Genomic DNA, 22,584 nt, shown 5'->3' with positions numbered 1-22,584 from the left:
TACAGGTTGAGTATCCCTTATCCAAACTGCTTGGGTTCAGAAGTGTTTTAGATTTTATATTCATTCAGATTTTGGAATATTTGCCATATACTTACTGGTTGAACATCCCTAATTCAAAAATCTGAAATCCAAAATGCTCCAATGAGCATTTCCTTTGAGCATCATGTGGGTGCTCAGAAAATTTCAAATTTTAGAACATTTCAGATTTTCAGATTAGGGATGCTCAACCTATATGAGTCCCTTCCCGACCTGGCTCCTTGCCTGTTTTACTCCCTTCATTTTACCCCCACAGCCCCCTGCCCCGGAGCCAAACCAAACCACTTGCTCCTGCTTGAACACACACAGCCTTCACACCTCCGTGCCTTGCTCACAGCAGTCCCTCCTTCATGAGCTCATGCTTCAGGTGCTCCTGTAGTACCTGGGTCTCTCCTTCAGAGTCCCTGTCACCCAGTAATGATTTGTTCAGTGTTTACCTAGAGACTGCCCATGAGTAAAGGGACTACACCTATCTTGTCTGGACCTGGATAAGAGCAGTTTTGACTGGGGGCAGCTATGAGGGGAGAAAGACCAAAACCTGATTGAGTGGGTTTAAGAGAGAATGGAAAGAGAACTGCAACCAGTGATTAGAGACAATATTCAGTAAGTTTCACTGTAAAGGGGAATAGGGAAATGGAATAGGATCCAGGTGGGGAAGTGGGGTCAAGAGAGGTTTTTAAACTTTGCTTTTTAACATAAGAGAAGTAACAGCATGGCTGTAGGCTGTGGGAATGCTGTAAGTATGTGGGGCGGTGTTGATGATACAGACAGGCAGACAGGAATTTCTGAGTAATGTATGGGTAGGATGAGTGGATATGATGCACAAGGGAAGGGCCAGACTTAAAAAGAGAGTGGCTTGGCCATGTGCAGTCATGTAGCGATCATAGAGTACCCAGGCTCAGATGCTGGGTGGTAGGTAGAGGTGGCGGAGCCTGGGGAAGTTCTGATATTCTTACTGAAATCAGAAGCAAAGTTACCAGGTGAGTAGAGCAGGGAGGTGTCAGGGGTGAGGTGATCAGAGCAGGTATGAGGTCAATGTCTAGGAGAGAGGGACCGCATATGGATCGGGGAAATATAATATGGTTGCTGGGTAATATTAAAGCCCAACTGAGGTTAGTGGTCATGATTTTAAAGTGAAACCAATCAACATGGTTGAGTATTTTTCTCTGGTTGAGTTAGTTGCACAGATGCCAGCTGAGAATACATGGAAAGACAGACAGACACAATCCCTGCCCTCCTGGAAATGATGTTTCAGTAAGGGCAGATAGCACTGGACCAGTAATTCCTTATTTAATAACAACATGACAATTGCTGTATTGGTTAACACAGAGGGCAACAGAGTATCTAACAGGAGTGCCTGTCTGAAGTGAGCCATGTATATACTGAATGAAGTCCTGGAACGATCCAAAATCTTGCCTTCTTTTTTGTTTGAATTACAAACTGTGTGGTGCAGTAGCAGAGCAGTAACAACGTATGCTATAATTTTGTGTTTCTTAGTGATCTGCTATGACTTTCATGCTTATTGCTATATAAGCTGTAAATCAACCAGGAAAAGTAGCAGTTGCCCAGTATGTTACAACCGTGTAAATGGACCTAACCCAAGGCAGGAAGGACACTTGAGGAAAATAAGCAGTATGTATAAAAGGCATGAAATATATCCTCTCTCTCTCCTGTTCTATCCCCTTGTCATTTAATTTTCCTAGATGTGGGCAGTTGCTTAAAGATTCATGCTGTGGGATGAGAGAACATATCTTTCTGCAGCTCATATGCAGCACAGTAGACAGTGGCTTAGTGGAGGGAGGTAGATGGCAGAGAGGAGCTGCCGGTTATTGTAAGTATAATAGAATTTAGAAGGTTTTAATAGACGAAACCCTTTGCTTCTCAGCTTGCAGTCTCCAACACCCTTGAAAATGTTCTGATTTTGAAAGAATTGTTGAAATAGTACCTACATGGAAATCACCTCTGAATCTTGAACCTTGTATACCCAAACTTTTCAAGGGAAGATGTAAGATTTAACTGAGGTTCTTTGTGGTGCTATTCCATGAGATAAGTAGCCGTAGAGGTCCTTGCCCTGTCACTGGCAGCCCTTTATCAGACACACACACATGTGCGCATGCACACACATACACACACATTCATTCTCTCTGTCTCTCTGATCTGGCTGGTCAGAGAAACACTCAGGGACTCTGGGCCAGCAGCATCAGCACCTGCCACAAGCTCTTTAGAAATACAAGTTGAGGCCAGGTGTGGTGGCTCACGCCTGTAATCCTAGCACTTTTGGAGGCCAAGGCGGGCAGCTCACAAGGTCAGAAGTTCGAGACTAGCCTGGCCAACATGATGAAACCCAGTCTCTACTAAAAATACAAAAATTAGCCAGGCGTGATGGCACGCGCCTATAATCCCAGCTACTCAGGAGGCTGGGGCAAGAGAATGGCTTGAACCTGGGAGGTAGAGGTTGCAATAAGCCGAGATCGTGCCATTGCACTCCAGCCTGGGCAAAGCCTGGGCGACAGAGCGAGACTTCATCTCAAAAAAAAAAAAAAAAAAAATATATATATATATATATATATATATATATATATATATGTTAGTTGGTCCCTCCCAAGACCTATTGAATCAGAATCTCTTGGGCTGGGGTCCTGCAACTGCACTTTACTAAGATCCCCTGCCTTAGATTGTATCCTGGCTCTATCACTGTCAAGTTTTCTTCATCTATAAGATGGAGATCATAATGGCACCTACCCCCTACACTTGTGGTGAGTATTAAATGAGTTACTGTGTATAAAGTACTTAAAGAGGGCCTGGCACATAGAAAGCTCTCAGTCAATGGTAGCTATTATTATTATTATTTATTAATGTTCACTCTGATGCTATAGAGATACAGATTATAAGCGAGGGTTAGAGAGCTCTGCCAAGTGCTTCCTTCTGTGGAGCACTCAGGGATGGCTCTTGAAGGGGGCTGTCCATCTCTTTCTCTGATCAGGTCCAGGATTAAGGGAGTTTTAACTTTTGCTTTTTAGCATCCCTCTAGGACTGTTCTCTGTCATATAGTCAGGAGGGGGTCACTACAGTCATTATCAAAACAATGTACCAAATAGGGAAATCAGGACAGATAGGAGGTTGTGCCTTCCACACAGAAGCCAAAGGAGCTCTGGACTCTGCCTCTTCCCATCCCTGGCTGCTAGAGCTTGGGCTTGTGGTGCAAGCATGGGCAACAAGGTACTTCTGCCTTGGAATCCTGGGTGGTCTTGATAGCTTCAGGCATAGGTGTAGGGTCAAACAGAGGCTCTTCTTGGCCTCTGTGGAAGATTCAAGGGTCCAAGTTATGACACATGTCTGGTGGTGGCAAGTATCTAGGGGTGGTGATGCCTGTGGGAGCATCCTAGGCCAATGGTTGGTTTTTGATTGCTTTGTTCTGTTTTGGGACAGGTCTATTTTATTTTACAGTAAGAAAATATATATAATAACAAAATCCAATGGGAATTCAGTAATTGTTTCTTTAAATAATGGATTTTTGAGCTATAACTCCTACTGTACAACTCACCTATTTAATGTATACAAGTCATTTGTTTTTAGTATATTTGCAGAATTGTGCAACTGTCCCTAAAATAAATTTTAAAACATTTTTATTCATAGAACCCATTAGCAGTCACTCCCTTCTTTCCCTTGCCTCCACCCCCTACCCCATGCAACACCAGCCTGTTTACTTTCCCTATAGATGATAAACTATTCTACAATCAGGATTTAAGATGTACCTTCCTTCCATGAATGAAAGGTTCCTGCTTATGTTTTGTATTCAAGTTATCTATTGTTGCATAACAAATTACCCCCAAATTTAGTAGTGTAAAACAAAACATATTTATTTTCTTACAGTTTTTGTGGGACAGGAGTCCAGGTACAGCTTAGCTGGATCCTCTGCCCCAAGATCTCCCACGAGGCTGCAGTGTGTTGGTCAGGGCTACAATCTTGCCTGAAGGCTCAACTGAGGAAGGATCTGCTTCCAAGCTCACTCATGTAGTTGTTGGTAGGATTTGGTTCCTTGAGGGCTGTTGGACTGGGGGCCTCATTTGCTTACTGGCTGTTGGCTGGAGGAATCCTCAATTCTTTGCCACATGGGCCTCCCCAACATGGCAGCTTGCTTTATCAAAGCCAGCTCAAGAAAGAATCTGCTAGCAAAACAGAAGTCACAATCTTTTGTAAACTAATCATGGAACTGATATTCCCTCAATATTGCTATATTCTCTTGGTTAGAAACAAGTTACTAATAGGGAAGAGACTACACAAGGCCATGCATGCCAGAAGGTGGGGAGCACATGGACCATCTTGGAGGTGGCATAGTAGCCTGTCCTGCAGGACCGTCCGTGAGTTCTCTAGGCTGCTCCGTATATTTTTTAATTCCTGCTTTTGTTTTTGTTTTTGGCTTGAGCTAACCAGAATCAATGACTCTTGTTTGCATCCAGACTGCCATACTTGTTTGTTGCTTATAATTCTGTCATCTTGTGATTCTGGTTTCTATTGATTTAGCACCTTTCTCTGTGAGGTATGAGCTACTTGGTAAAGTATTTGGCATTACCCATTACTCCTTTTATCTCCTCAAAGTCACAAGTTCTTTGTCTGAATATTTCATTACCTCAGATGCAGCTAGTAAGCATCCATCTGAACACTTGTTTGAATATGAGTCTCCACAAGGATCATAGAAGAGAAATTAAGAACAGAGAATTAGCACTGTCAAAATAGGAAAACTGAATCCTGTTAATGGGACAGCCCATGAATCCTCACATTCAGCCCAGGCTTTTTGTGGTTTTTCCTCATTTGGGTCACGACCAGAGGGTTGGTTTCCTCCCAAGAGCTTCAGCAGAATTTAAGCATCAGAAATCCAGTGCAAGCTAGATTAAGCAAGAAAATGAAGTCTGTTGGCTCTGGTAACTAGGACACACTGTGGAGGCTCCCAGGATCAAAAGAAGAATGACAGAGCTCCTAGGTCAGCAACCAGTGGCTCAAGGCAGGTTTAGCTCTTGTGGGCATCTTCATTGTCTTCATGTCTCACTTTCTTGGCCTCAAGATTTGCTATTGTAATCAGGTTTTCTCAGCTTGGTAATATGTAATCTTTGGTAAACCCCAGCTTAGGCTTTGAGCCAGAAGAGGGAAAAGGATTGGCTCAGGTGTTTATTCTCATGTCTGGGAAGACAGGGCAGTATACTAGGCCAGGGCCAGGTCACATGGCCAAATTCCAGTTGTTAGAAGAAGGACCATGGGAAACCGACAGCCACTAGTGCACAGTACAGGCGCTGCTGTGAACCATTGTTGGTGCCATAGGAATAGACAGACAACCATGCAAGTGATCCCTAAATTATTGGAGATTCCCAAAAGGACAAGACAATGTCTGTGGTAAAGGTCTGACTGGGAAATGTGGATTAGAGTGATCCTTTTTTAGGCAATGTTTTTCATGGAGTCTTGGAATTAATTTTATTGCACCCAAGGTCCAGCCTACTGACAAAATAGAATCACATTGAATTTTTCCATTCTAGATTTTACTTGTTCCCTGACTACTTGCTAGTTGAAAAAAAAAATGTTAATAGAGATAAGAAGGCCAGGGATGACAAGGAAAATGACTGTCCATTTCATGGACTCATGACCAAGTTTAAATTACAATAACAAAGGAGGCCAGAGCTTTTTATTTACTGCAGCTTTCTGTGATTTGTGGGCAGATTGTTGTTTGTGTTTTGCTTTTAACCTTTCAAGTGAGGAATGATTTGTCATGTTCATGAAAACCACATGTATTCAGGGACCGTTTATTCTTAAGAGTTAAGGGTAAATCTTGTTTTTAGAACCAAATAAATATAGATTGAGATCAAGATCAGTCAAACACTTCTGGAAGATGTAATATTGTGCTGTCTTTAAATATGTTTATTGATACCAATAATGGGCACTGCCACTTAGAAATATGCTCTTCACATGACACTCACCGTGTCATGGGTGCCAATTAAGAGGTGAGGTAGAGCTCAATCTCCGCCCTGCCGAGAGTGTATGTGTGAAATTGAATTGCAAATGTACATTGACATGGTTGTGACTTTGCATCAAGACTGGCAAGAAACATTAGCAAATAAAAGATTTGCTGTAGGGAAAGATATTCAAAGGTCAAAGTTTGCTGAAGAAAGTTCTCTGCTTATGCATGGTACTGGGATGCTACAAATCAATAAAAAGGCTGCCTCCTCTCAAGTTATTGATTCTTCATGTTGCAGATTTCTCCCCTGACACCATTTCACGTGTGTCCCTGTTCAGGAGAGAAAAAGCATGGGGGATGTTTGAAAGCTCAGGGACCATTGTTGACGTTGTCCCTGCTTGTGTCTTGCAGCCTACTTCTGCTTCCTCCTGGCCGCTCTGGGTGTGACAGCTGGTGCCCATCGCTTGTGGAGCCACAGGTCCTACAGGGCCAAGCTGCCTCTGAGGATATTTCTGGCTGTCGCCAACTCCATGGCTTTCCAGGTGAGGATGGAGGGTCCTCTCTGTGTTGGGAGACCCAGTGCAGATGGCAGTATGGGAGGAGGGGAAAGATGGGCTGACACCCCTCCACCCCTGTCCTAGACTCAGTGTTCAGGCCCCAAGCATGCCCAGTCTGTCCCAAGTTTTTATCTCTTTGTAGCTTTTAGATACAGTAAAATGTCCCCTGGGGGGGTTCTGTGTCCTAAGGCATGCTGAACTACTGAGGGGAAAGGAGACTCCTCTATCCAGAGCCCATGCTGTGAACATACCCTGAAAGCCTCAACATTTGTCCAGCCCTAACCAGGGGCCAAGTTCTGTGATAAGCACACTGGTATGCATATAGTATTTGATCCGCACAGTAGCCCTGTGAGCTGGATGTTACATGTGTCCCATTTTACAGATGAGGAGAATGAGGTTCAGTGAGGTTAAAGAACCTGCCCAAATCATATGCCTAAAAAGCAGTACATTCAGGGCTAGGCAAATGCAGGCCAGCCTGACTCCAAGTCATTGCTCTTACAACACCTAGTCCCGAGGTTGTCCTGCGAGGTCATGGTGGAAAGACTATTCCATCTGAAGTTTGAAGACGCAGGGATTTTACTCTGATGGGTGCTAGCTGTGAATCACTTCCTCAACTTCAGTTTCTTTATCTGTAAAAATAAGAACAAAACTTCATTCTCAGGGTTGTTATAAAATCAATGAAAACTGCAGGGAGCTATAAAAATGTAAGAGACGGTCATCACTGCACTAGGATTGGGCCATATTCTTTAAGACTATTCCAGTCCTAGACCATTCCCCACCTCCTTGGGTACTTTCCTTGGGTACTTTTGGTTTGGTCATGGATCTCTGTTTTCCCAATTCCTAATCTGAGTGAGAACAACTTGTTTTCAAAATTTCTGCCCATATTATGAGTGTAGATGATTCCAGGCCCCATGCATTTTCACTCATTGGGAAGGAATGGTGATTGCGAAAAGTGCTCTAGAGTCCAGGGAGACGGGTGACCCAGGAGCTTCCCTGTGGCCCTCAGACACACAGCTCATGTGGCCACCTCTGCCATGGGCCTTCCACTCCTACGAGACAACCTGATGCGGAATATTTCACTAAGTGCTCTTGTAGCTCAGAATTCATTTCCTTATTTTAGGCATCTCTCACACAGTTTGACTTTTCATAAGGTAAATAGGACATAACACAATAGGTCAATTAGGAAACACAATTGGTGGTGTGTATATATACTGCTTGTAATTCAAGCACATCAGGTATTAGTACTGAGGTCCTAGGAAATAAGCTATTAAGCATAAGGGAGCAGTTGGCAGCTTCCTGGTTCCATGTTCATTTGTTCACCACTGGCAGTGTGAACTATGCTGCACTTTATTTTGACTTCAACCATCTTATTTCAGTGTTGTGCTTTCAAGATAATAATTGACTTAGGTCTTAGATGATGTTGAGGACCTAACTTGATAATTTTCATTTCTTGTGTTCAAGCAATTCTTTCTTTATAGCCTCCAATGACACACTCATGTAGTTATAAAACATTTCTATTATTGGACTTTTTTTCCAAGATAAATAACTTGTAGCTGAAGCCTAAAACTCTGATTTTTTTTTTCTCATGAAACTACTTGTTTATAACTCAAAATTTGAAAACCTAAGTTTTCTTAACAAAACACCACATAACAGAATATTAGACTGTGATTTTACATTTATTTTAGGGAGAAAATACACTGTAGATGGAAGTACCCAGGTCCTAGAATAAATTCTTGGCTCTGCCATTTGCTAGATGTGAGCCTTTCTGCAAGTATCAGTTCCTTTATCTGCAAGGAGAGGATAATAATATTTGCCTCACAGAGTTGCTGGGAAGATAAAATAATGAATAAAAAGTACCAAGCTTATAGTAGCACTCGGTGAATATTGTTCTCCGCTTCTCTTTTATGAGAATTGATATATTGTTTAATTGGTTTCTGTATGCTAATGTCTGTCATATAGAAAACAATTAATGATTGTTAGGTAAATAAAAAAATAAATGAACAGCTTTAAAATGTAGTTTTAGAAACCATCAAATTTGAACTATGCATACTTTTTCAAGGCCCACATTTGTAGTGGATTTTTAAAATTCATTCAACAAATGCTTATTGAGCACCTACTATGTGTCAGGCACTGAGAAGGCACAGTGAGAATAACAATGAGCAAAGAGTCATAAGCCTCGCCTTCATGGAGCTTTTCCGTCTATTAGGATATTAGAATCCCCAAAGTTTCCCAGTGGAAATTTCAGTGTTTCATGGGCCTGGGGTTTTATAACAATGTCACTTAGACCTAGGTGGAAGGTACCTCTGTAAGATCAGATTAGGGCCAGTTTCCATAACATGCAGCACTGTGTCAGTGGGAGAGAACTAGAACAGAACTAGAACTAGTCAGTGTCTAGAACAATTTATTTAAACCACTTAACCCTATGAGGAGAACAACCTGGGGAAGTGAAAAAATGCTATGATCTGCCAGTGTAGGATGGTGACTTACAACCCTGACTTAATGCAGTCATTGATTTAGTTTCCCTTTGATAATCCATGGGTTTTTAAAGATAGTTTCAAAGATTCTCTCTCTTCTCTCCTTCACCGGAATGGTCATGCCATTGGCCAAAATGGACAAGTCATGCCATAGCTGTCTCTGTTTGGGATCAGCAGGGCTTTTGCTAGATGCTACAAACAAGACCTTGAGCATTAAGAACAGTGTTCTTAACGTTGAGACTTAAACATTTTAAACTCCTTTTCTTTTTCTTCTATAGAAGATGTATGTATGGGGCTGAGAGGCAATAGTAGGAAAGGTGGAGATACTTTTAGTCTAAAAAAATGATGATGGGCTGGGCGTGGTGGCTCATACCTGTAATCCCAGCACTTTGGGAGGCCGAGGCGAGTGGATCACCTGAGATCAGGAGTTCGAGAGCAGCCTGGCCAACATGGCAAAACCCCGTCTCTACTAAAAATACGAAAATTAGCCGGGCATGGTGGTGCATGCCTGTAGTCCCAGCTACTTGAGAGGCTGAGACAGGAGAATCACTTGAATTCGGGAGGCAGAGGTTGCAGTGAGATGAGATCACACCACTGCACTCCAGCCTGGGTGACAGAGTGAGACTCCATCTCACAAAAAAAAAAAAAAAAAAAAAAAAAAAAAAAGATGATGATGGGGCAGGAATGCCTGATAAGGAGCTATAAAATCCTCTGTCCCCTCTGAACCTGAACGCTTGTATTCAGCAAAGATCTCCTGGGTTCCTCTATGGTCTATCCTCCTTCCTTGCCAGTAGGGTGAAGTCAACCTAAAGACTGCTTGCAACTTCCTTATAATTTGCTCCAAGTCAAAGATGGACCCAGGTGAGAGATGCCTGTTCTCCAAGAGTTAAGTTTTCACAAGCAAGAGCCAGGATTCGGATTTGTGCTGTCACGCTCATGCATCTGCTTCTGCTGGCTACATCTGGGTCTCTCACAGACCCAGTCCAACCAAAAGCACCTACTAGATGCTTCAGCCCACTGCCTCGTGGCTCATATTTCCTCATCAAGTCATGGTAATGAGGCATTGGATTGAGAGCTGGAAGAGAACTACAGGGATTTAGCTTAAATTCTCATATTTTACAGAGGAGTAAACAGAGAATACCAGTGACTTCTCGAAGTTCACACAGCTAATTAATGGATAGACAGACTGAAACCCCACTGTCCTGATTCAGGCCACCCATTGGATACTCTTATGTGCTGTCCTACAGCATGATTTCTAAACAACATAGAGTTTAGTCTTTTTTTTTTTAATGCTCTCTGACAGTCTGTCTTTTAACTGGTATATTTAGACCATTCACACTGAAAGTAATTATTGATATAGTTGGACTAATACCTACCAAGTTACCAATTATTGATATAGTTGGATCAATATCTACCAAGTTTCTGTTTTCCATTTGCTGCTTTTTCTTACTTTTTATTTGTGTATTCTACTCTTTTTCTATTTTTATGTGGTTTTAATGGACCATTTTGTATAAGTCTATTTTCTCTCCTCTCTTAACATATGAATTATACTTCTTTTTAAAAATTTTTATGGGCCGGGCGCGGTGGCTCACGCCTGTAATCCCAGCACTTTGGGAGGCCGAGGCGGGCGGATCATGAGGTCAGGAGATCGAGACCATCCTGGCTAACACGGTGAAACCCCGTCTCTACTAAAAATACAAAAAATTAGCCGGGCGTGGTAGTGGGCGCCTGTAGTCCCAGCTACTCGGGAGGCTGAGGCAGGAGAATGGCGTGAACCCGGGAGGTGGAGCTTGCAGTGAGCCGAGATCGCGCCACTGCACTCCAGCCTGGGCGACAAAGCAAGACTCCGTCTCAAAAAAAAAAAAAAAAAAAAAAAAATTTTTATGGATTGCCCTAGAATTTGCAATATGCATTTACAACTAATCGAAACCCACTTTCAAATAACACTGTACCACTTCGTAATAGTACCTGCAGTAGCACAAGGACCTTCTAACAGTGTATTCCCAATTTCTCCCTTCTGTCTTTTATGACATTGTTGTCATTCATTTTACATATCCATAAGCTATAATCACTAAACAAATTGTTACTATTCTTATTTTGAACAAATTGTTACGTGTTAGATTAAGAATAAGAATAATAAAAGTTTCTATTTTACCTTCACTTATGTAGATCCAGGTTTCTGATATAATTTTTCTTCTCTCTGAAGAACTCCTTTTACCATTTTTTGCAAGGCAAGTATACTGGTGACAAATTCCCTCAATTTTGGTTTGTCTGAGAATGTCTTTTTTTTTTTTTTTTTTTTTTAGAGACAGGGTCTCACTCCGTCACCCAGGCTGGAGTGCAGTGGAGCAATCATGGCTCACTGCAGCCTTGAACTCCTGGGCTTAAGCGCCCCTCCCACCTCAGCCTCCCTAGTAGCTAGGACTATAGGCACATAGCACCACGCCCAGCTTGAGAAAGTCTTTATTTCTACTTCATTTTCGAAGAGTAATTTTGCTGAGTACAGAATTCTAGGTGGGTGGATTTTTCTCTTTCAACACTTAAATATTTTATTTCACTCTCTTCTTGCTTGCTGGTTTCTGAAGAGAAACCTGGTATAATTCTTCTCCTCACTCCTTTATAGGTAAGGAGGGATTTTTTCCACTCTGGCTTCTTTCAAGATTTTCTCTTTGTCTTTGATTTTCTGCAGTTTGAATATGATAATACCTAAGTATGATAATACCTAGTGGTGTAAACCCTAAGTGTAGGGTTTTTTGGTATGTATCCTGCTTGGAGTTTTCTGAGTTTCCTGGATCTATGGTTTGGTGCTTGTCATTAATTCGGAAAATTCTCAGCCATTATTACTTAAATATTTTCTTTTTCTTTTTTATCTTTTTTGAGATGGAGTCCCACTCTGTTGCACATGCTGGAATGCAGGGGTGTGATCTCGACTCACTGCAACCTCCGCCTCCCAGGTTCAAGAGATTCTCATGCCTAAGCCACCCAAGTAGCTGGGATTACAGGTGCGCGCCACCAAACCCAGCTTGTTTTTGCATTTTTAGTAAAGATAAGGTTTCACCGTGTTGGCCAGGCTGGTCTCAAACTACTGGCCTCAAGTGATCCACCTGCCTTTGGCCTTCCAAAGTGCTGGGATTGGGCCAGGTGCAGTGGCTCACGCCTATAATCCCAGCACTTTGGGAGGCCGAGGCAGGTGGATTATGAGGTCAAGAGATCGAGACCATCCTGGCCAACATGGTGAAACCCCATGTCTACTAAAAATACAAAAATTAGCCAGGCGTGGTGGCGTGCACCTGTAGTCCCAGCTACTTGGGAGGCTGAGGCAGGAGAATCGCTTGAACCTGGGAGGTGGAGGTTGCAGTAAGCTGAGATCATGCCACTGCACGTCAGCCTGGTGACAGAGGGAGACTCCATCTCAAAAAAATAAAATAAAATAACAAAGCGCTGGGATTACAGGCATGAGACATTGGGCCATTGCACTCCAGCCTGGGGAAAAAGGCTGAAACTGTCTCAAAAAAAAACCAAAAAACAAAAAACAAAATTAGCCAGACATGGTGGCGTGTGCCTGTAGTCCCAGCTGCTTGGGAGGCTGAGACATGAGAATCGCTTGAACCTGGGAGGTGGAGGTTGCAGTGAGTTGAGATTGTGCCACTGCACTCCAGCCTGGGCGACAGAGCAAGACTCCATCTCAAAAAAAAAAAAAAGTCATTGATAATGCCCCTACAAAGTAGGTACTATTATTTTCCTCATTTGATAGGGGAGAAAACAGAAAAGTGGTTATGTAACCTATCCAAGGACATTCGGATTTATGTGACAGAAGAGGGGTTTAAATGTAAGCATCTGGACTCCAGAAGTTACCCTCTTACTGCTGTGCTGTAATGCAGTAGTCCTCAGCCTTTATGGCACTAGGGACCAGTTTCATGGAAGGCAATTTTTCCATAGATGGCAGGGTGGGGGGATGGTTTTAAGATGATTCAAATACATAACATTCATCATTAGATTCTCATACCAGTCCGTGGCCCGGGGGTTGCAGACCCCTGCTCTAGTGCCTCTCCCAGTGTCCAAATGCACATTTATCCTTTCATTCAGCAAACACATGTGTTAAGCATTTTTCTAGGCACAGGAGAACAAGACAGACAAGGTCCCTGTCCTCATAACGTGTATATTACAGTAGGAGAGACAGCAAATGAACATGTGAGCAAATGAACAAACAAATGTATTCAGAGAGAGAAGGATATAAAGAATTAAACAGAGTAACATCACATAGAGGCCCAAGGTGGGGCATCTTTACAAAGTGTGGTCAGAGAAGACCTTGCTGAGGAGGTGGCATTAGTGCTGAGACCTGAAGGAGAGGAGGGTAGAGGAAGAGCATCCAGAGGGAGGAGTCAAAGCAAAAGCAGGAACGAGGATGCTGTGTTCAAGGAGCAGAAAGATGGCCAGCGTGGCTGATCCATGTGAGTGCAAGGCCAGAGTGGGGGTTGGGGGCCACATCAGTGCAAGGCTCTGTCAGGCAGAGTTCAGATATTGTTCTACATATCACAGGAAGGCACTGCCAGGTCTTAGGCAGGGAGTGACATGGCCTCATGCATTTGCATGGCTTGAGTAAGCCTCAGACCACAGTCAGGAGACCCCAAAGAATTTGTGCCTGTTTCAGGATAATAGACCATCCCCCAAGGCTGGGTCTCTGTGGGGTGTGCATGTCAAGGAGGGAGACTTGTGTGCGAGGCAGCACCCTCAAGTACAGCTCATGCTGTTAGCAGTAGCATGCAGTGGCGGTTGTGTAGAAGAGAACAAAACACCAGAACTTTAGTGCAGCTCAGGAATCCTTAACCTTATGTGGCTCTCTGTGGGTTCTAAGTCTCCCTTCAGAAATCCTGTTTCAGTGTTGCCACCTTTCCTAGCCATGAGCCTAAGCTTCAGATGCACAACTTTTCTTCTGCACCTCAGAAACAGGTTTGCCTTCTTCCTTTCAAGATGGGTGGGTGTTGTTGGTTTTCTCCTCCATGTAAACAGGCAGCGGCAGAAGTGGTCCTGACCCAGATGCCCTGACAGGTTTTCCTGGTGTGATTTTGGAAGGTGATTTGCACATCATGCCTCACATTATCTTCTTCCACAGCATTTCACCATCCAGGGCACATTTGGAACATTTGGAAGTCATGTGAAAAGAGCAAATAGCTTGGTCGTCTCTAAGCAATGATGACGGTGATTTATCAATTCATTAAAGCATTGTCATTCCATGCATGCTGCATTGTAACCCCTTCTGTCATGCGGAATACTCCGACAAAGTGGTGCAGGTGGGAGGTGGCCTAGCAGGTGAGCGAGAGAGCAAGAAAGAGAGAAAGGAAACCAGGAAACTTTCCAGAGGCTGCTGCATGGGGTACGGCATTTTCTTTCTGCACTTACCTGGCAGGATTAATTATACTTTCTACCAACAAAAATGAACCTATTAAGGTAGAAAATAAAATTTCCCCACCCCTAAGATGCCTTACTTGCTTATTTGTTGGGGATCTAGGTCAGTGAAAGTAGGTGAGATGAGAGAAATCATCTAAGAAAATGAACCTCAAGGGGATGAAAATGTGACAGTCTGAGCAAGAGGGTGATTAGACAGATGAACAGACCAACCAACAGGGCTAGTCTGTTTCTCACAGCACCATCTCCAGATACGGTGGGAACTCTTTAATGCAGATCTTACCTGCTTTGTACAGTGGATATATTTCTAACCACTTTAAGGCGATTAGATTTTTGTAAACCAAAAAACCCACAATACTTTAAAGAGTTTTTATTTAAAGAAATGGTAGAGATAATTTTTGTAAACAAATAACTATCAGATTTTATGTTAATTTAGCCCGGCATCTGTATTGGAAGAAAGACACTGTTTTGAAGGTGAATTCCGCATGCAGTCCTGTCAATTGGGAATCTATTTGGAAACATATTTTCAAGCTTTGTGTTTCATCCTGTCTTCTTTTCCTAAAGATCTTTAGAAGTGCTGCACACAGCGAACCTCCTTAATCATGTATTTTCTCGCAACCTTTCTTTGTCTTAGAACCACAGAAGGTTAGAGCTGGGATCACAGGAGGTTAGAATTGGGGAACCTTAGAAGCCATGAGTCTAATTCTTTTCTAACAGCTGAATAAACTAAGGCCCAAATGTCTGAGCTTATTTTGTTTATTTTCCCAGACCATCTCCAAAAATGTTTATGGACATTGAAGAAGACTGTATTGCAATGCAATTCCTTGACAAGTCATTTCTCCCTGTACCTGTCACCAGCCATGTGGGATGAGACAGCACATTGTCATTGCATATTCTTTATTCCATTTCTAGCCTGCCAGACACTCTTATGCTGCTGCTTTCTAGGTTTCCCAACCCACTGATTATATTGCATTTTGGATGATTTCTCCCCCAGCTGCCTTCATTTGCATTTTTCTGAAATCAAATCTCATTGTGATAATTTCTATTCATATTTCTAACCTCTTTAGATCCATCTGTGTTATTCCTCTTTCCTCAATGATGTCTGCAGCACCTCCTAATTTAGTACCAATCAGAAATGTTATTAACAAAATGTGTAAGCCTTGTTCCTAGACATTAATGAAAATACGAAATGAAACAGATCTAACAGACACAGTGAGGCCTTCTGTTAGTGGCCTCTTCCCCACCCCTTTATTAGATATTGAATTGTTTTTCATCATTGGTCCTTGTTTATCAAAGTTCAGGCTTTTCAATCATCCTGTTCCAATTCCCATTAATGCCAGCCAGCGCTCTCGTCACGGGATTATCTCAGGAATGCTGCCTCAATGCCTTATCACGCTCCAAAGATACAATGTCTACAGGAGTCATTGAATCAGCAGTTTTAATTAATGATAATATTTATTGAGTTTCAGATGCCAAATGGAAATTTCTAGCTTTGTTTTTAAAAACTCTTTCAGAAGGCAGAAGCATTTGATTATTTTTACCTTCTTCCATTTGAATATTTCATAGCTTTTCATGTAAATCTGCTGTTTAATTACCATTACATTTAAAAGTGCATAAACCACTATGTGCTTATGAGGAACACACGTAATATCTAAGAAGTGGCCCTTGGATGAGGAGCTTACAATCTGATAGAGCTGGCTAGACTTGTGTGCAATAAAGACTCTTATAAAAAGACAACGTGGAGTTAAATTGCTCAAAAGTGTCACACTGACTTTTAGGGCTGCATAAATTTGAATATGGGCTAGGATCATTGGACAAAGCCTACTGCAGAAGGGGAGATTTGAGCTGCACATGAAAAGGATTTATCTAGGCAAAGAAGAAGAGGAGGGTAGGGAAAACATCTGAGCAAAGGTAGGGAGAGAGGAATGATTAGAACATACTGTATAAGGTCACAGCATAGTTAGAAAATCACCCAGATTGAAGAAGTAAGCTGACAGGGTATAGTGTGTTACAAATCTGGCTACTCATGTGACATCTCTTATTGGATGTCTTAACTCAGGCTTCTCAAACTCAGCATGCCCCAAATCAAAGTTGTGACTCTACCTTCTCCCCGAAACTGTTCTTCTGTTCTTCTCCTAGCTTTCCCACCAGAGGTCTGGGTATCACCCATGGTTTCTGCATTTCCCTAATTATCCCTCACCAATTTTTAAGCCAATCCCTTCAGTTCTATCACTAAACTACATCTTGAATCTGCACACTTCTCATTTTTACCACCTTTTAGTTCAAGATCAACTTTTTTCCTAGGCTACTGCAAAAGCTTCCTGAACTGGTCTTCTGATTCAATGCTTGCCCCTCTCTATATTGTAGCCAGAGAGAGCTTATTGGAAATTAAACGACTCTCCAGCTAAATAAATAAATAAATAAATAAATAAATAAATAAATAAATATTTCAGTGGCTTAGCATTGTATTTGGAATGAAATCCAACCTCACTGTTATGTTCTATGGGACCTCACTGTTATGTTCTATGGGGCCCTGCGTGATCAGGGCCTTGCACACCAGTTCTCTGTATCCACCCCAAGTTGGTGTACTTCAGTGTAATTCTGACACTAACCACCCAGGGTTAACATCAGATCCCACAAGTTAAAGGCTGAGTGCTCCACATGGCTGTCCCCACTTCAGACGCCTGCTGCAAGGGCTGCAGAACAGTAGTGGGGTCCCCAGGCTACCTGTACTTCTGAATGACCAGTGATAAGTTTGGGGGTTTCCACAATCTCCTTAGGTTTGATAATTCACTAGAACAACATGCAGAACTCAGGAAAGTCCTATACTTACGATTACAGTTAACCCTTGAACAGAATGGGTTTGAACTGCGCAGCTTCACTTAAATACATGGATTTTCTTCTGCCTCCACCACCTCTGAGACAGCAAGATCAGCCCCTCCTCCTCTCAGCCTACTCAATGCGAAGAAGACAAGGATGAAGACCTTTATGATGATCCATTTCCACTTAATGAATAGTAAATATATTTTATCTTCTTATGATTTTCTTTTTTTTTCTGGATCTGCAAAGAGTTATTGATTCAAAGTTGCCACATGGTGGGGGTACAAACATTCATCAGTCACTGTGCATGCAATTGGTGACATTTTAATTTGGAGGCAATTACCACCACAGATATCTTCTTTCGTTAAAAAATAAAATAAAATTTTCAAAGCCTCTTACAGGCCAAAGGTCTAAGAACAAGATCCTCACTCAAATACTTAAGAGTTTTCCTGAGGAAAACTCAGGAGGTGGAAACAGCTTTGAACATTTTCCCACTGGCCACAGCAAATAATGCTAAAGTCATAGAGCTTCGGCACTGACAGCGTCAACATCTGCACAGGAAGTGACCCCTCCGCCCAGCGGAAGGGAACATGACGCCTGTGGGAACCGTGGGCAAGCATCTGAGAACTCCAGGGCCTGGAGTCAGCACAGGGCTGCTAAGCACGGTGTGGGCTTGTGTTAAACTGAAAAGGTGGGGAGCGGAGATTTGGAGTGACCAGTTTTTCCCACCACAGTCAGAGGCAGCAGACTCAGAACTGTGGGACCCAACATGCCTGGGTGGACAGTATACAGAGGACGGTGGCAGAGGCGCCTGCGGCTAGGCTGCTGCCCATGCTCTGGAGGTTGTCTTGGACCCAAGAGCCCAGGACAGCAGTAGCAGAGTGTGAGATGGGCCATCCCAGCAGCCAGACCCTGCATAGGGTGCCACGCACCCTGCCGTCCTCATTCCCCCTTGTGACTGGAGGCCGCCTCTGTATCCTGGACAATGGGCATCAAAGCTGTGTCCGGCCGGTGTGTGCAATATCCAGAGTAAAAGGACTCTTCCCAAATGGAGTCCTTTTCAGGGAGGTGGCAGGGCTGTGTCTATACGGGCTCTGCCTTCAGCCCCCTCAGCCTTCCCACGCACCCAGGAGGACCTCTGTGTCTGTCTGGGGGACCCCAGCACTCGAAGAGAACCAGAGGCTCTGGCTGGAACACCCCTGAGCTTGCTCTGGACAATGCCCAGCCAGGCTCGGACATGGGCTTGCCTCTCACCCCAGGGGTGTTCCAACACAGAGCCCCTTAGAACATAATAATGAGGTTGGATTTCATTCCAAATATAATGCTAAGCCACTGATTTATTTATTTATTTATTTATTTATTTATTTATTTTGCTGGAGAGTAATTTCCAATAAGCTCTCTCTGGCTACAATATAGAGAGGGGCAAGCATTGAATCAGGAACACCAGTTCAGGAGGCTTTTGCAGTAGCCTAGAAAAAAGTTGATCTTGAACTAGAAAAGGTGGTAAAAATGAGAAGTGTGCAGATTCAAGATATAATTTAGTGGTAGGACTGAAGGGATTGGCTTAAAGATTGGTGAGGGATAATTAGGGAAATAGGGACAGGCAATGAGAGATGTCACACCAGCATCTTCCAGGAAGAGGCCAGCCTAGAAGCTAGGCATCCAGACCCCACTGCTGGGCAAGGTCAAAGGCACCGGAGCCAAGTATCAGGAGGCACTCATTCTGCAGACCCTTGAGATGCCAACTCTGGCCAGAAAACCCAGAGCACAGGTGCCACTGCATCCCTACAATCGGGAGCAGAGCAAACCCGGCCCTGCCCTCTGTGCCCACCCCACTGGTTAGAAGAGGCCACCCCCATCCAACCAGGGTGTCTGATCAGGGTCACACTGAGTCCAAAGTCTCTGCTCCCAGGATTTGCAGGGTCTCCTGATACCTGGTCTCCTCCTCGCTTCCCCAGCCCCAACCTCAAGGCTTGCCTGGGTCCCCCTGGCGCGTGGATCCTACTTATCCCCAGCTTCAGCCTCTCCCCCAGGGAAGCCAGCTTGTGGGCCAAGGCAGACCTGAGAGGGTGGGGCCAGGACTTGAATAAGATTGGAGAAGGTTCCTGAGGGCTGCTGTTCCTCAGCAGACTGGAGTTTGCCTTCTGGTGTGTTTATGAACACATCTCAGGTTCAGGCTAGGTGGTTTTTGAGAGGAAGTAGGAAAAGACACTTGCCTTTTCCATCACCTTAAAATCACCAGAGACCCAGCCCTTGAGTGTGAAATCCACTGTGGCCCCCCCCAGCAGTGGTGAGCCAAGTGTCGGCCTGGCTGCCCTGAGAGCCGCACGCAGCCACTGATGGAGAACCTGACATGGGATACCGCCTCTCCACTCAGGGGCTGCGATGCCTGCTCCCCACATAGGGAGAACAGGCGCCAGCTGGCAGTCACACATCTTTTTCCTCCCTGGTCAGCTCAGAAGTGCTTTGGCCATGGTGGGGTGTGTTGTGTGGGGCGCTGGCTTCTCAGGGTGGTGGGTGAAGGGCACTGCCCCAGGATGGCCAGGTCCACCAGCACCTGCAGCAGGCGCAGACCAAGAACTGCATGGGCAGCTCTCAGCAGGAAGTAGGTGGTCCTGAGGGCACTGCCCTTGTCCTCATGAGTGCTCTCGATGCTCATGTCCTCAGGACCCATGGCAGTGGTTGCAGTAGAGCTGGGGCAGGTCCATCATGGCGTCGGTCAGCATAGCCAGGAAGCCCAGAGTCTCCACAAACAGGCCCCAATCGATGGACAGGTCCTGATCTAACCTACCATGCCAGCAAAGGCCAAGACACACTCCACATAGCCCAGGAAACTGCTCCAGTGCCAGGAGTGGTGAAGATCCAAGGATTTTATGCTTAGCTCCTTTGCCATGTAGATCTCAGGGCAGAGTTTCACCATCAGCAACATGGACAACATGATTATGCTCTGCTACAAGAGAGGTGACTCAAAATGCCTTCCAAACCAGAAGAATGTCTGTAAAATATTAGCCACCAGTAACACCAGACACACCTAGCTAGAGAAGCCATCGGTAGTCTGAGTCCTCTGGATGTGACTTCACTGCGGGATCTACAGCACCACCCGTTCAAAGACCATGGCCCCAGCTTCCCTTTAGGAAACCAGCTGGTGCAAGGGCATCAGAAGCCCATCTAGGTCTCTGCTTCTATCCGGAACATTTGTGTTGCCATTTTGGGCAGCCGACGCCCACCTCTCTAATCACATGGCTGGTCTTTCTGGTGATCTGCTCCAATCCTGAGGCTATCTAGGGGCCCATGAAAGTCACCTCTAGGATAAGAGTTGTGGAATTTCCTATCAGGAAATTCCAAGGGTTTTTAAACCTCTGTGCCAAGAACCAGGCACAAAGACCAGATATATTCTTTATTATAGCATAATGTGTCTTAGACCTCATCTCATACCAGGCTTGTCCTAGCACCATGCTACCTACACAATGGCCTTTTCTTAGTTCCTCAATTGTTCCAAGTCCTTCCCTCTACCTGAGACAATTCCCCTCTCCCTCCCGCACTTCCACCTCCAACTCCTCTCAACCTGAAGATGACCCAGTTAAGAATGGCCTTGCTGGCCAGGCGCAGTGGCTCACAGCTGTAATCCCAACACTTGGGGAGGCCGAGGCAGGTGGATCACTTGAGGTCAGGAGTTGGAGACCAGCCTGGCCAACATGATGAAACCCCATCTCTACTAAAAATACAAAAATTAGCTGGGTGTGGTGGTGAGTGCCTGTAATCCCAGCTACTCGGGAGGCTGAGGCAGGAAAATCACTTGAACCTGGGAGGCAGAGGTTGCAGTGAGCCAAGATTGCACCACTGCACTCCAGCTTGGATGACAAGAGTGAGACTCCATCTCAAAAACAAAACAAAACAAACAAAAAAACAAATGGCCTTGCCTATATTAAGGTCCTCCTTTGTTCAGCTCCTTTATTGGCTTCACAGCTCTAATCCCAGTCTAAAATTATTTCGCTTATGTTGACTCCATTTACTTTATGTTTAGTATTTGTCTCCTCCATAAACTATAAACTCTTTGAGGACAGCCTCAATTGTCCTGTTTGTTCTTTATCTTCTAGTGTGTACCGGTCAGTAAATATCGGTCAAATTAAAGGATAAAATATGGGAAAGATAAGAATGAGTCCAGTCAAGGAAACCTGTCTGATTTTCAAGAAGAAGAAAAGTTTAGATTTTATAAGAAAAGTAATACACAGATAAGCAAAAGAATGATAGATTTTGGGGAGTATGAATGGAAAGAGGATGTTAACAGTATGCCGAATGTATTGTGGAGAGGAAAATTACTATAAGTGGGAGGCAGTTAGAAGGTTATTACAGCATCCAAGTAAATTGATAAAAGCCTGAACAAGGGTGGTAGAGTAGAAATGGAGTGGAAGGGGAAAAGCTGAGATTATAAAGAAGAGTGCCCATGAAATTTTTGTTTTTAGCTTTCACTTTTATTTTGAAATAATTTTTTCAGATCTTTTGAAACTTAGAGAAAAGTTGCAAAATATCATGAGCTTGTGTATAGCCTTCATCTAGATTCACCAACTCTTAGAGTACTGCTCATTTGCCCATGAAATTTTTGTTTTTAGCTTTCACTTTTATTTTGAAATAATTTTTTCAGATCTTTTATTTTGAAACTTGGAGAAAAGTTGCAGAAAATCATGAGCTTGGGTATAGCCTTCACCTAGATTCACCAACTCTTAGAGTACTGCTCATTTGCTTTATTCCCTTGCTCTTTCCTCTGTACATGCATGTACATTCTTACGTGTTCTTTTTTTATGAATCATTTGGGAATAAGTTATAGACATCATGCCCCTTTATTCCCAAATACCTCAGTGTGTATTTCCTAATAACAAAGACACTTTCACATAGACAGAATACACTTACCAAAGTCAGGGATTTAATGTTGATACAATGCTTTATCCAGGATTCTATAATAGTTCAGGGTCCAATTGAGGATTATGCATTACAATGAGTTATAATGTCTCTTTAGATTCCATTCATCTGGAATAGTTCCTTGTTTTTTTAATTTTATGCCATCAATATTTTTGAAATGTACTGGCCAATTAAGTTGTAGAATGTTCCTCCGTTTGGGTTTGCTCATGTTACCTCATAATTAGACTCAAACTCTGCATTTTTGGTGGGAGTACTACATTAGCATTCTTGTGTCCTCCTCAGCATTGAAAAAGAGGCACATGACATCACTTTGTCACATTATTGGAGGTATGAACTTTGATCATTTGGTTAAGGTGGCATCTGCTAAGTTTCTCCACTGTAAGATTGCTATTTTTATTTTGTAATTATTGAATTAATTTATGCAAAGATT

General features: G+C 43.5%; 1 protein-coding gene across 2 annotated transcripts in view; it reads left to right on the top strand.

The window, feature by feature from the left end:
* SCD5 (stearoyl-CoA desaturase 5) overlaps window positions 1-22,584 on the top strand; it is a 169,560-nt gene that overhangs the window by 84,823 nt on the left and 62,153 nt on the right. For both annotated transcript variants that reach the window (XM_019025844.4, XM_063705369.1), the window contains exon 2: window positions 6,392-6,522. In XM_019025844.4, the coding sequence (XP_018881389.2) occupies window positions 6,392-6,522 (131 nt within the window). The remainder of the gene's footprint in view (window positions 1-6,391; window positions 6,523-22,584) is intronic.

The sequence above is a fragment of the Gorilla gorilla genome, chromosome 3 (genome assembly GCF_029281585.2).
Source record: "Gorilla gorilla gorilla isolate KB3781 chromosome 3, NHGRI_mGorGor1-v2.1_pri, whole genome shotgun sequence".
Taxonomy (NCBI): Eukaryota; Metazoa; Chordata; class Mammalia; order Primates; family Hominidae; genus Gorilla; species Gorilla gorilla.
This window is presented reverse-complemented; position numbering and strand designations above follow the sequence as displayed.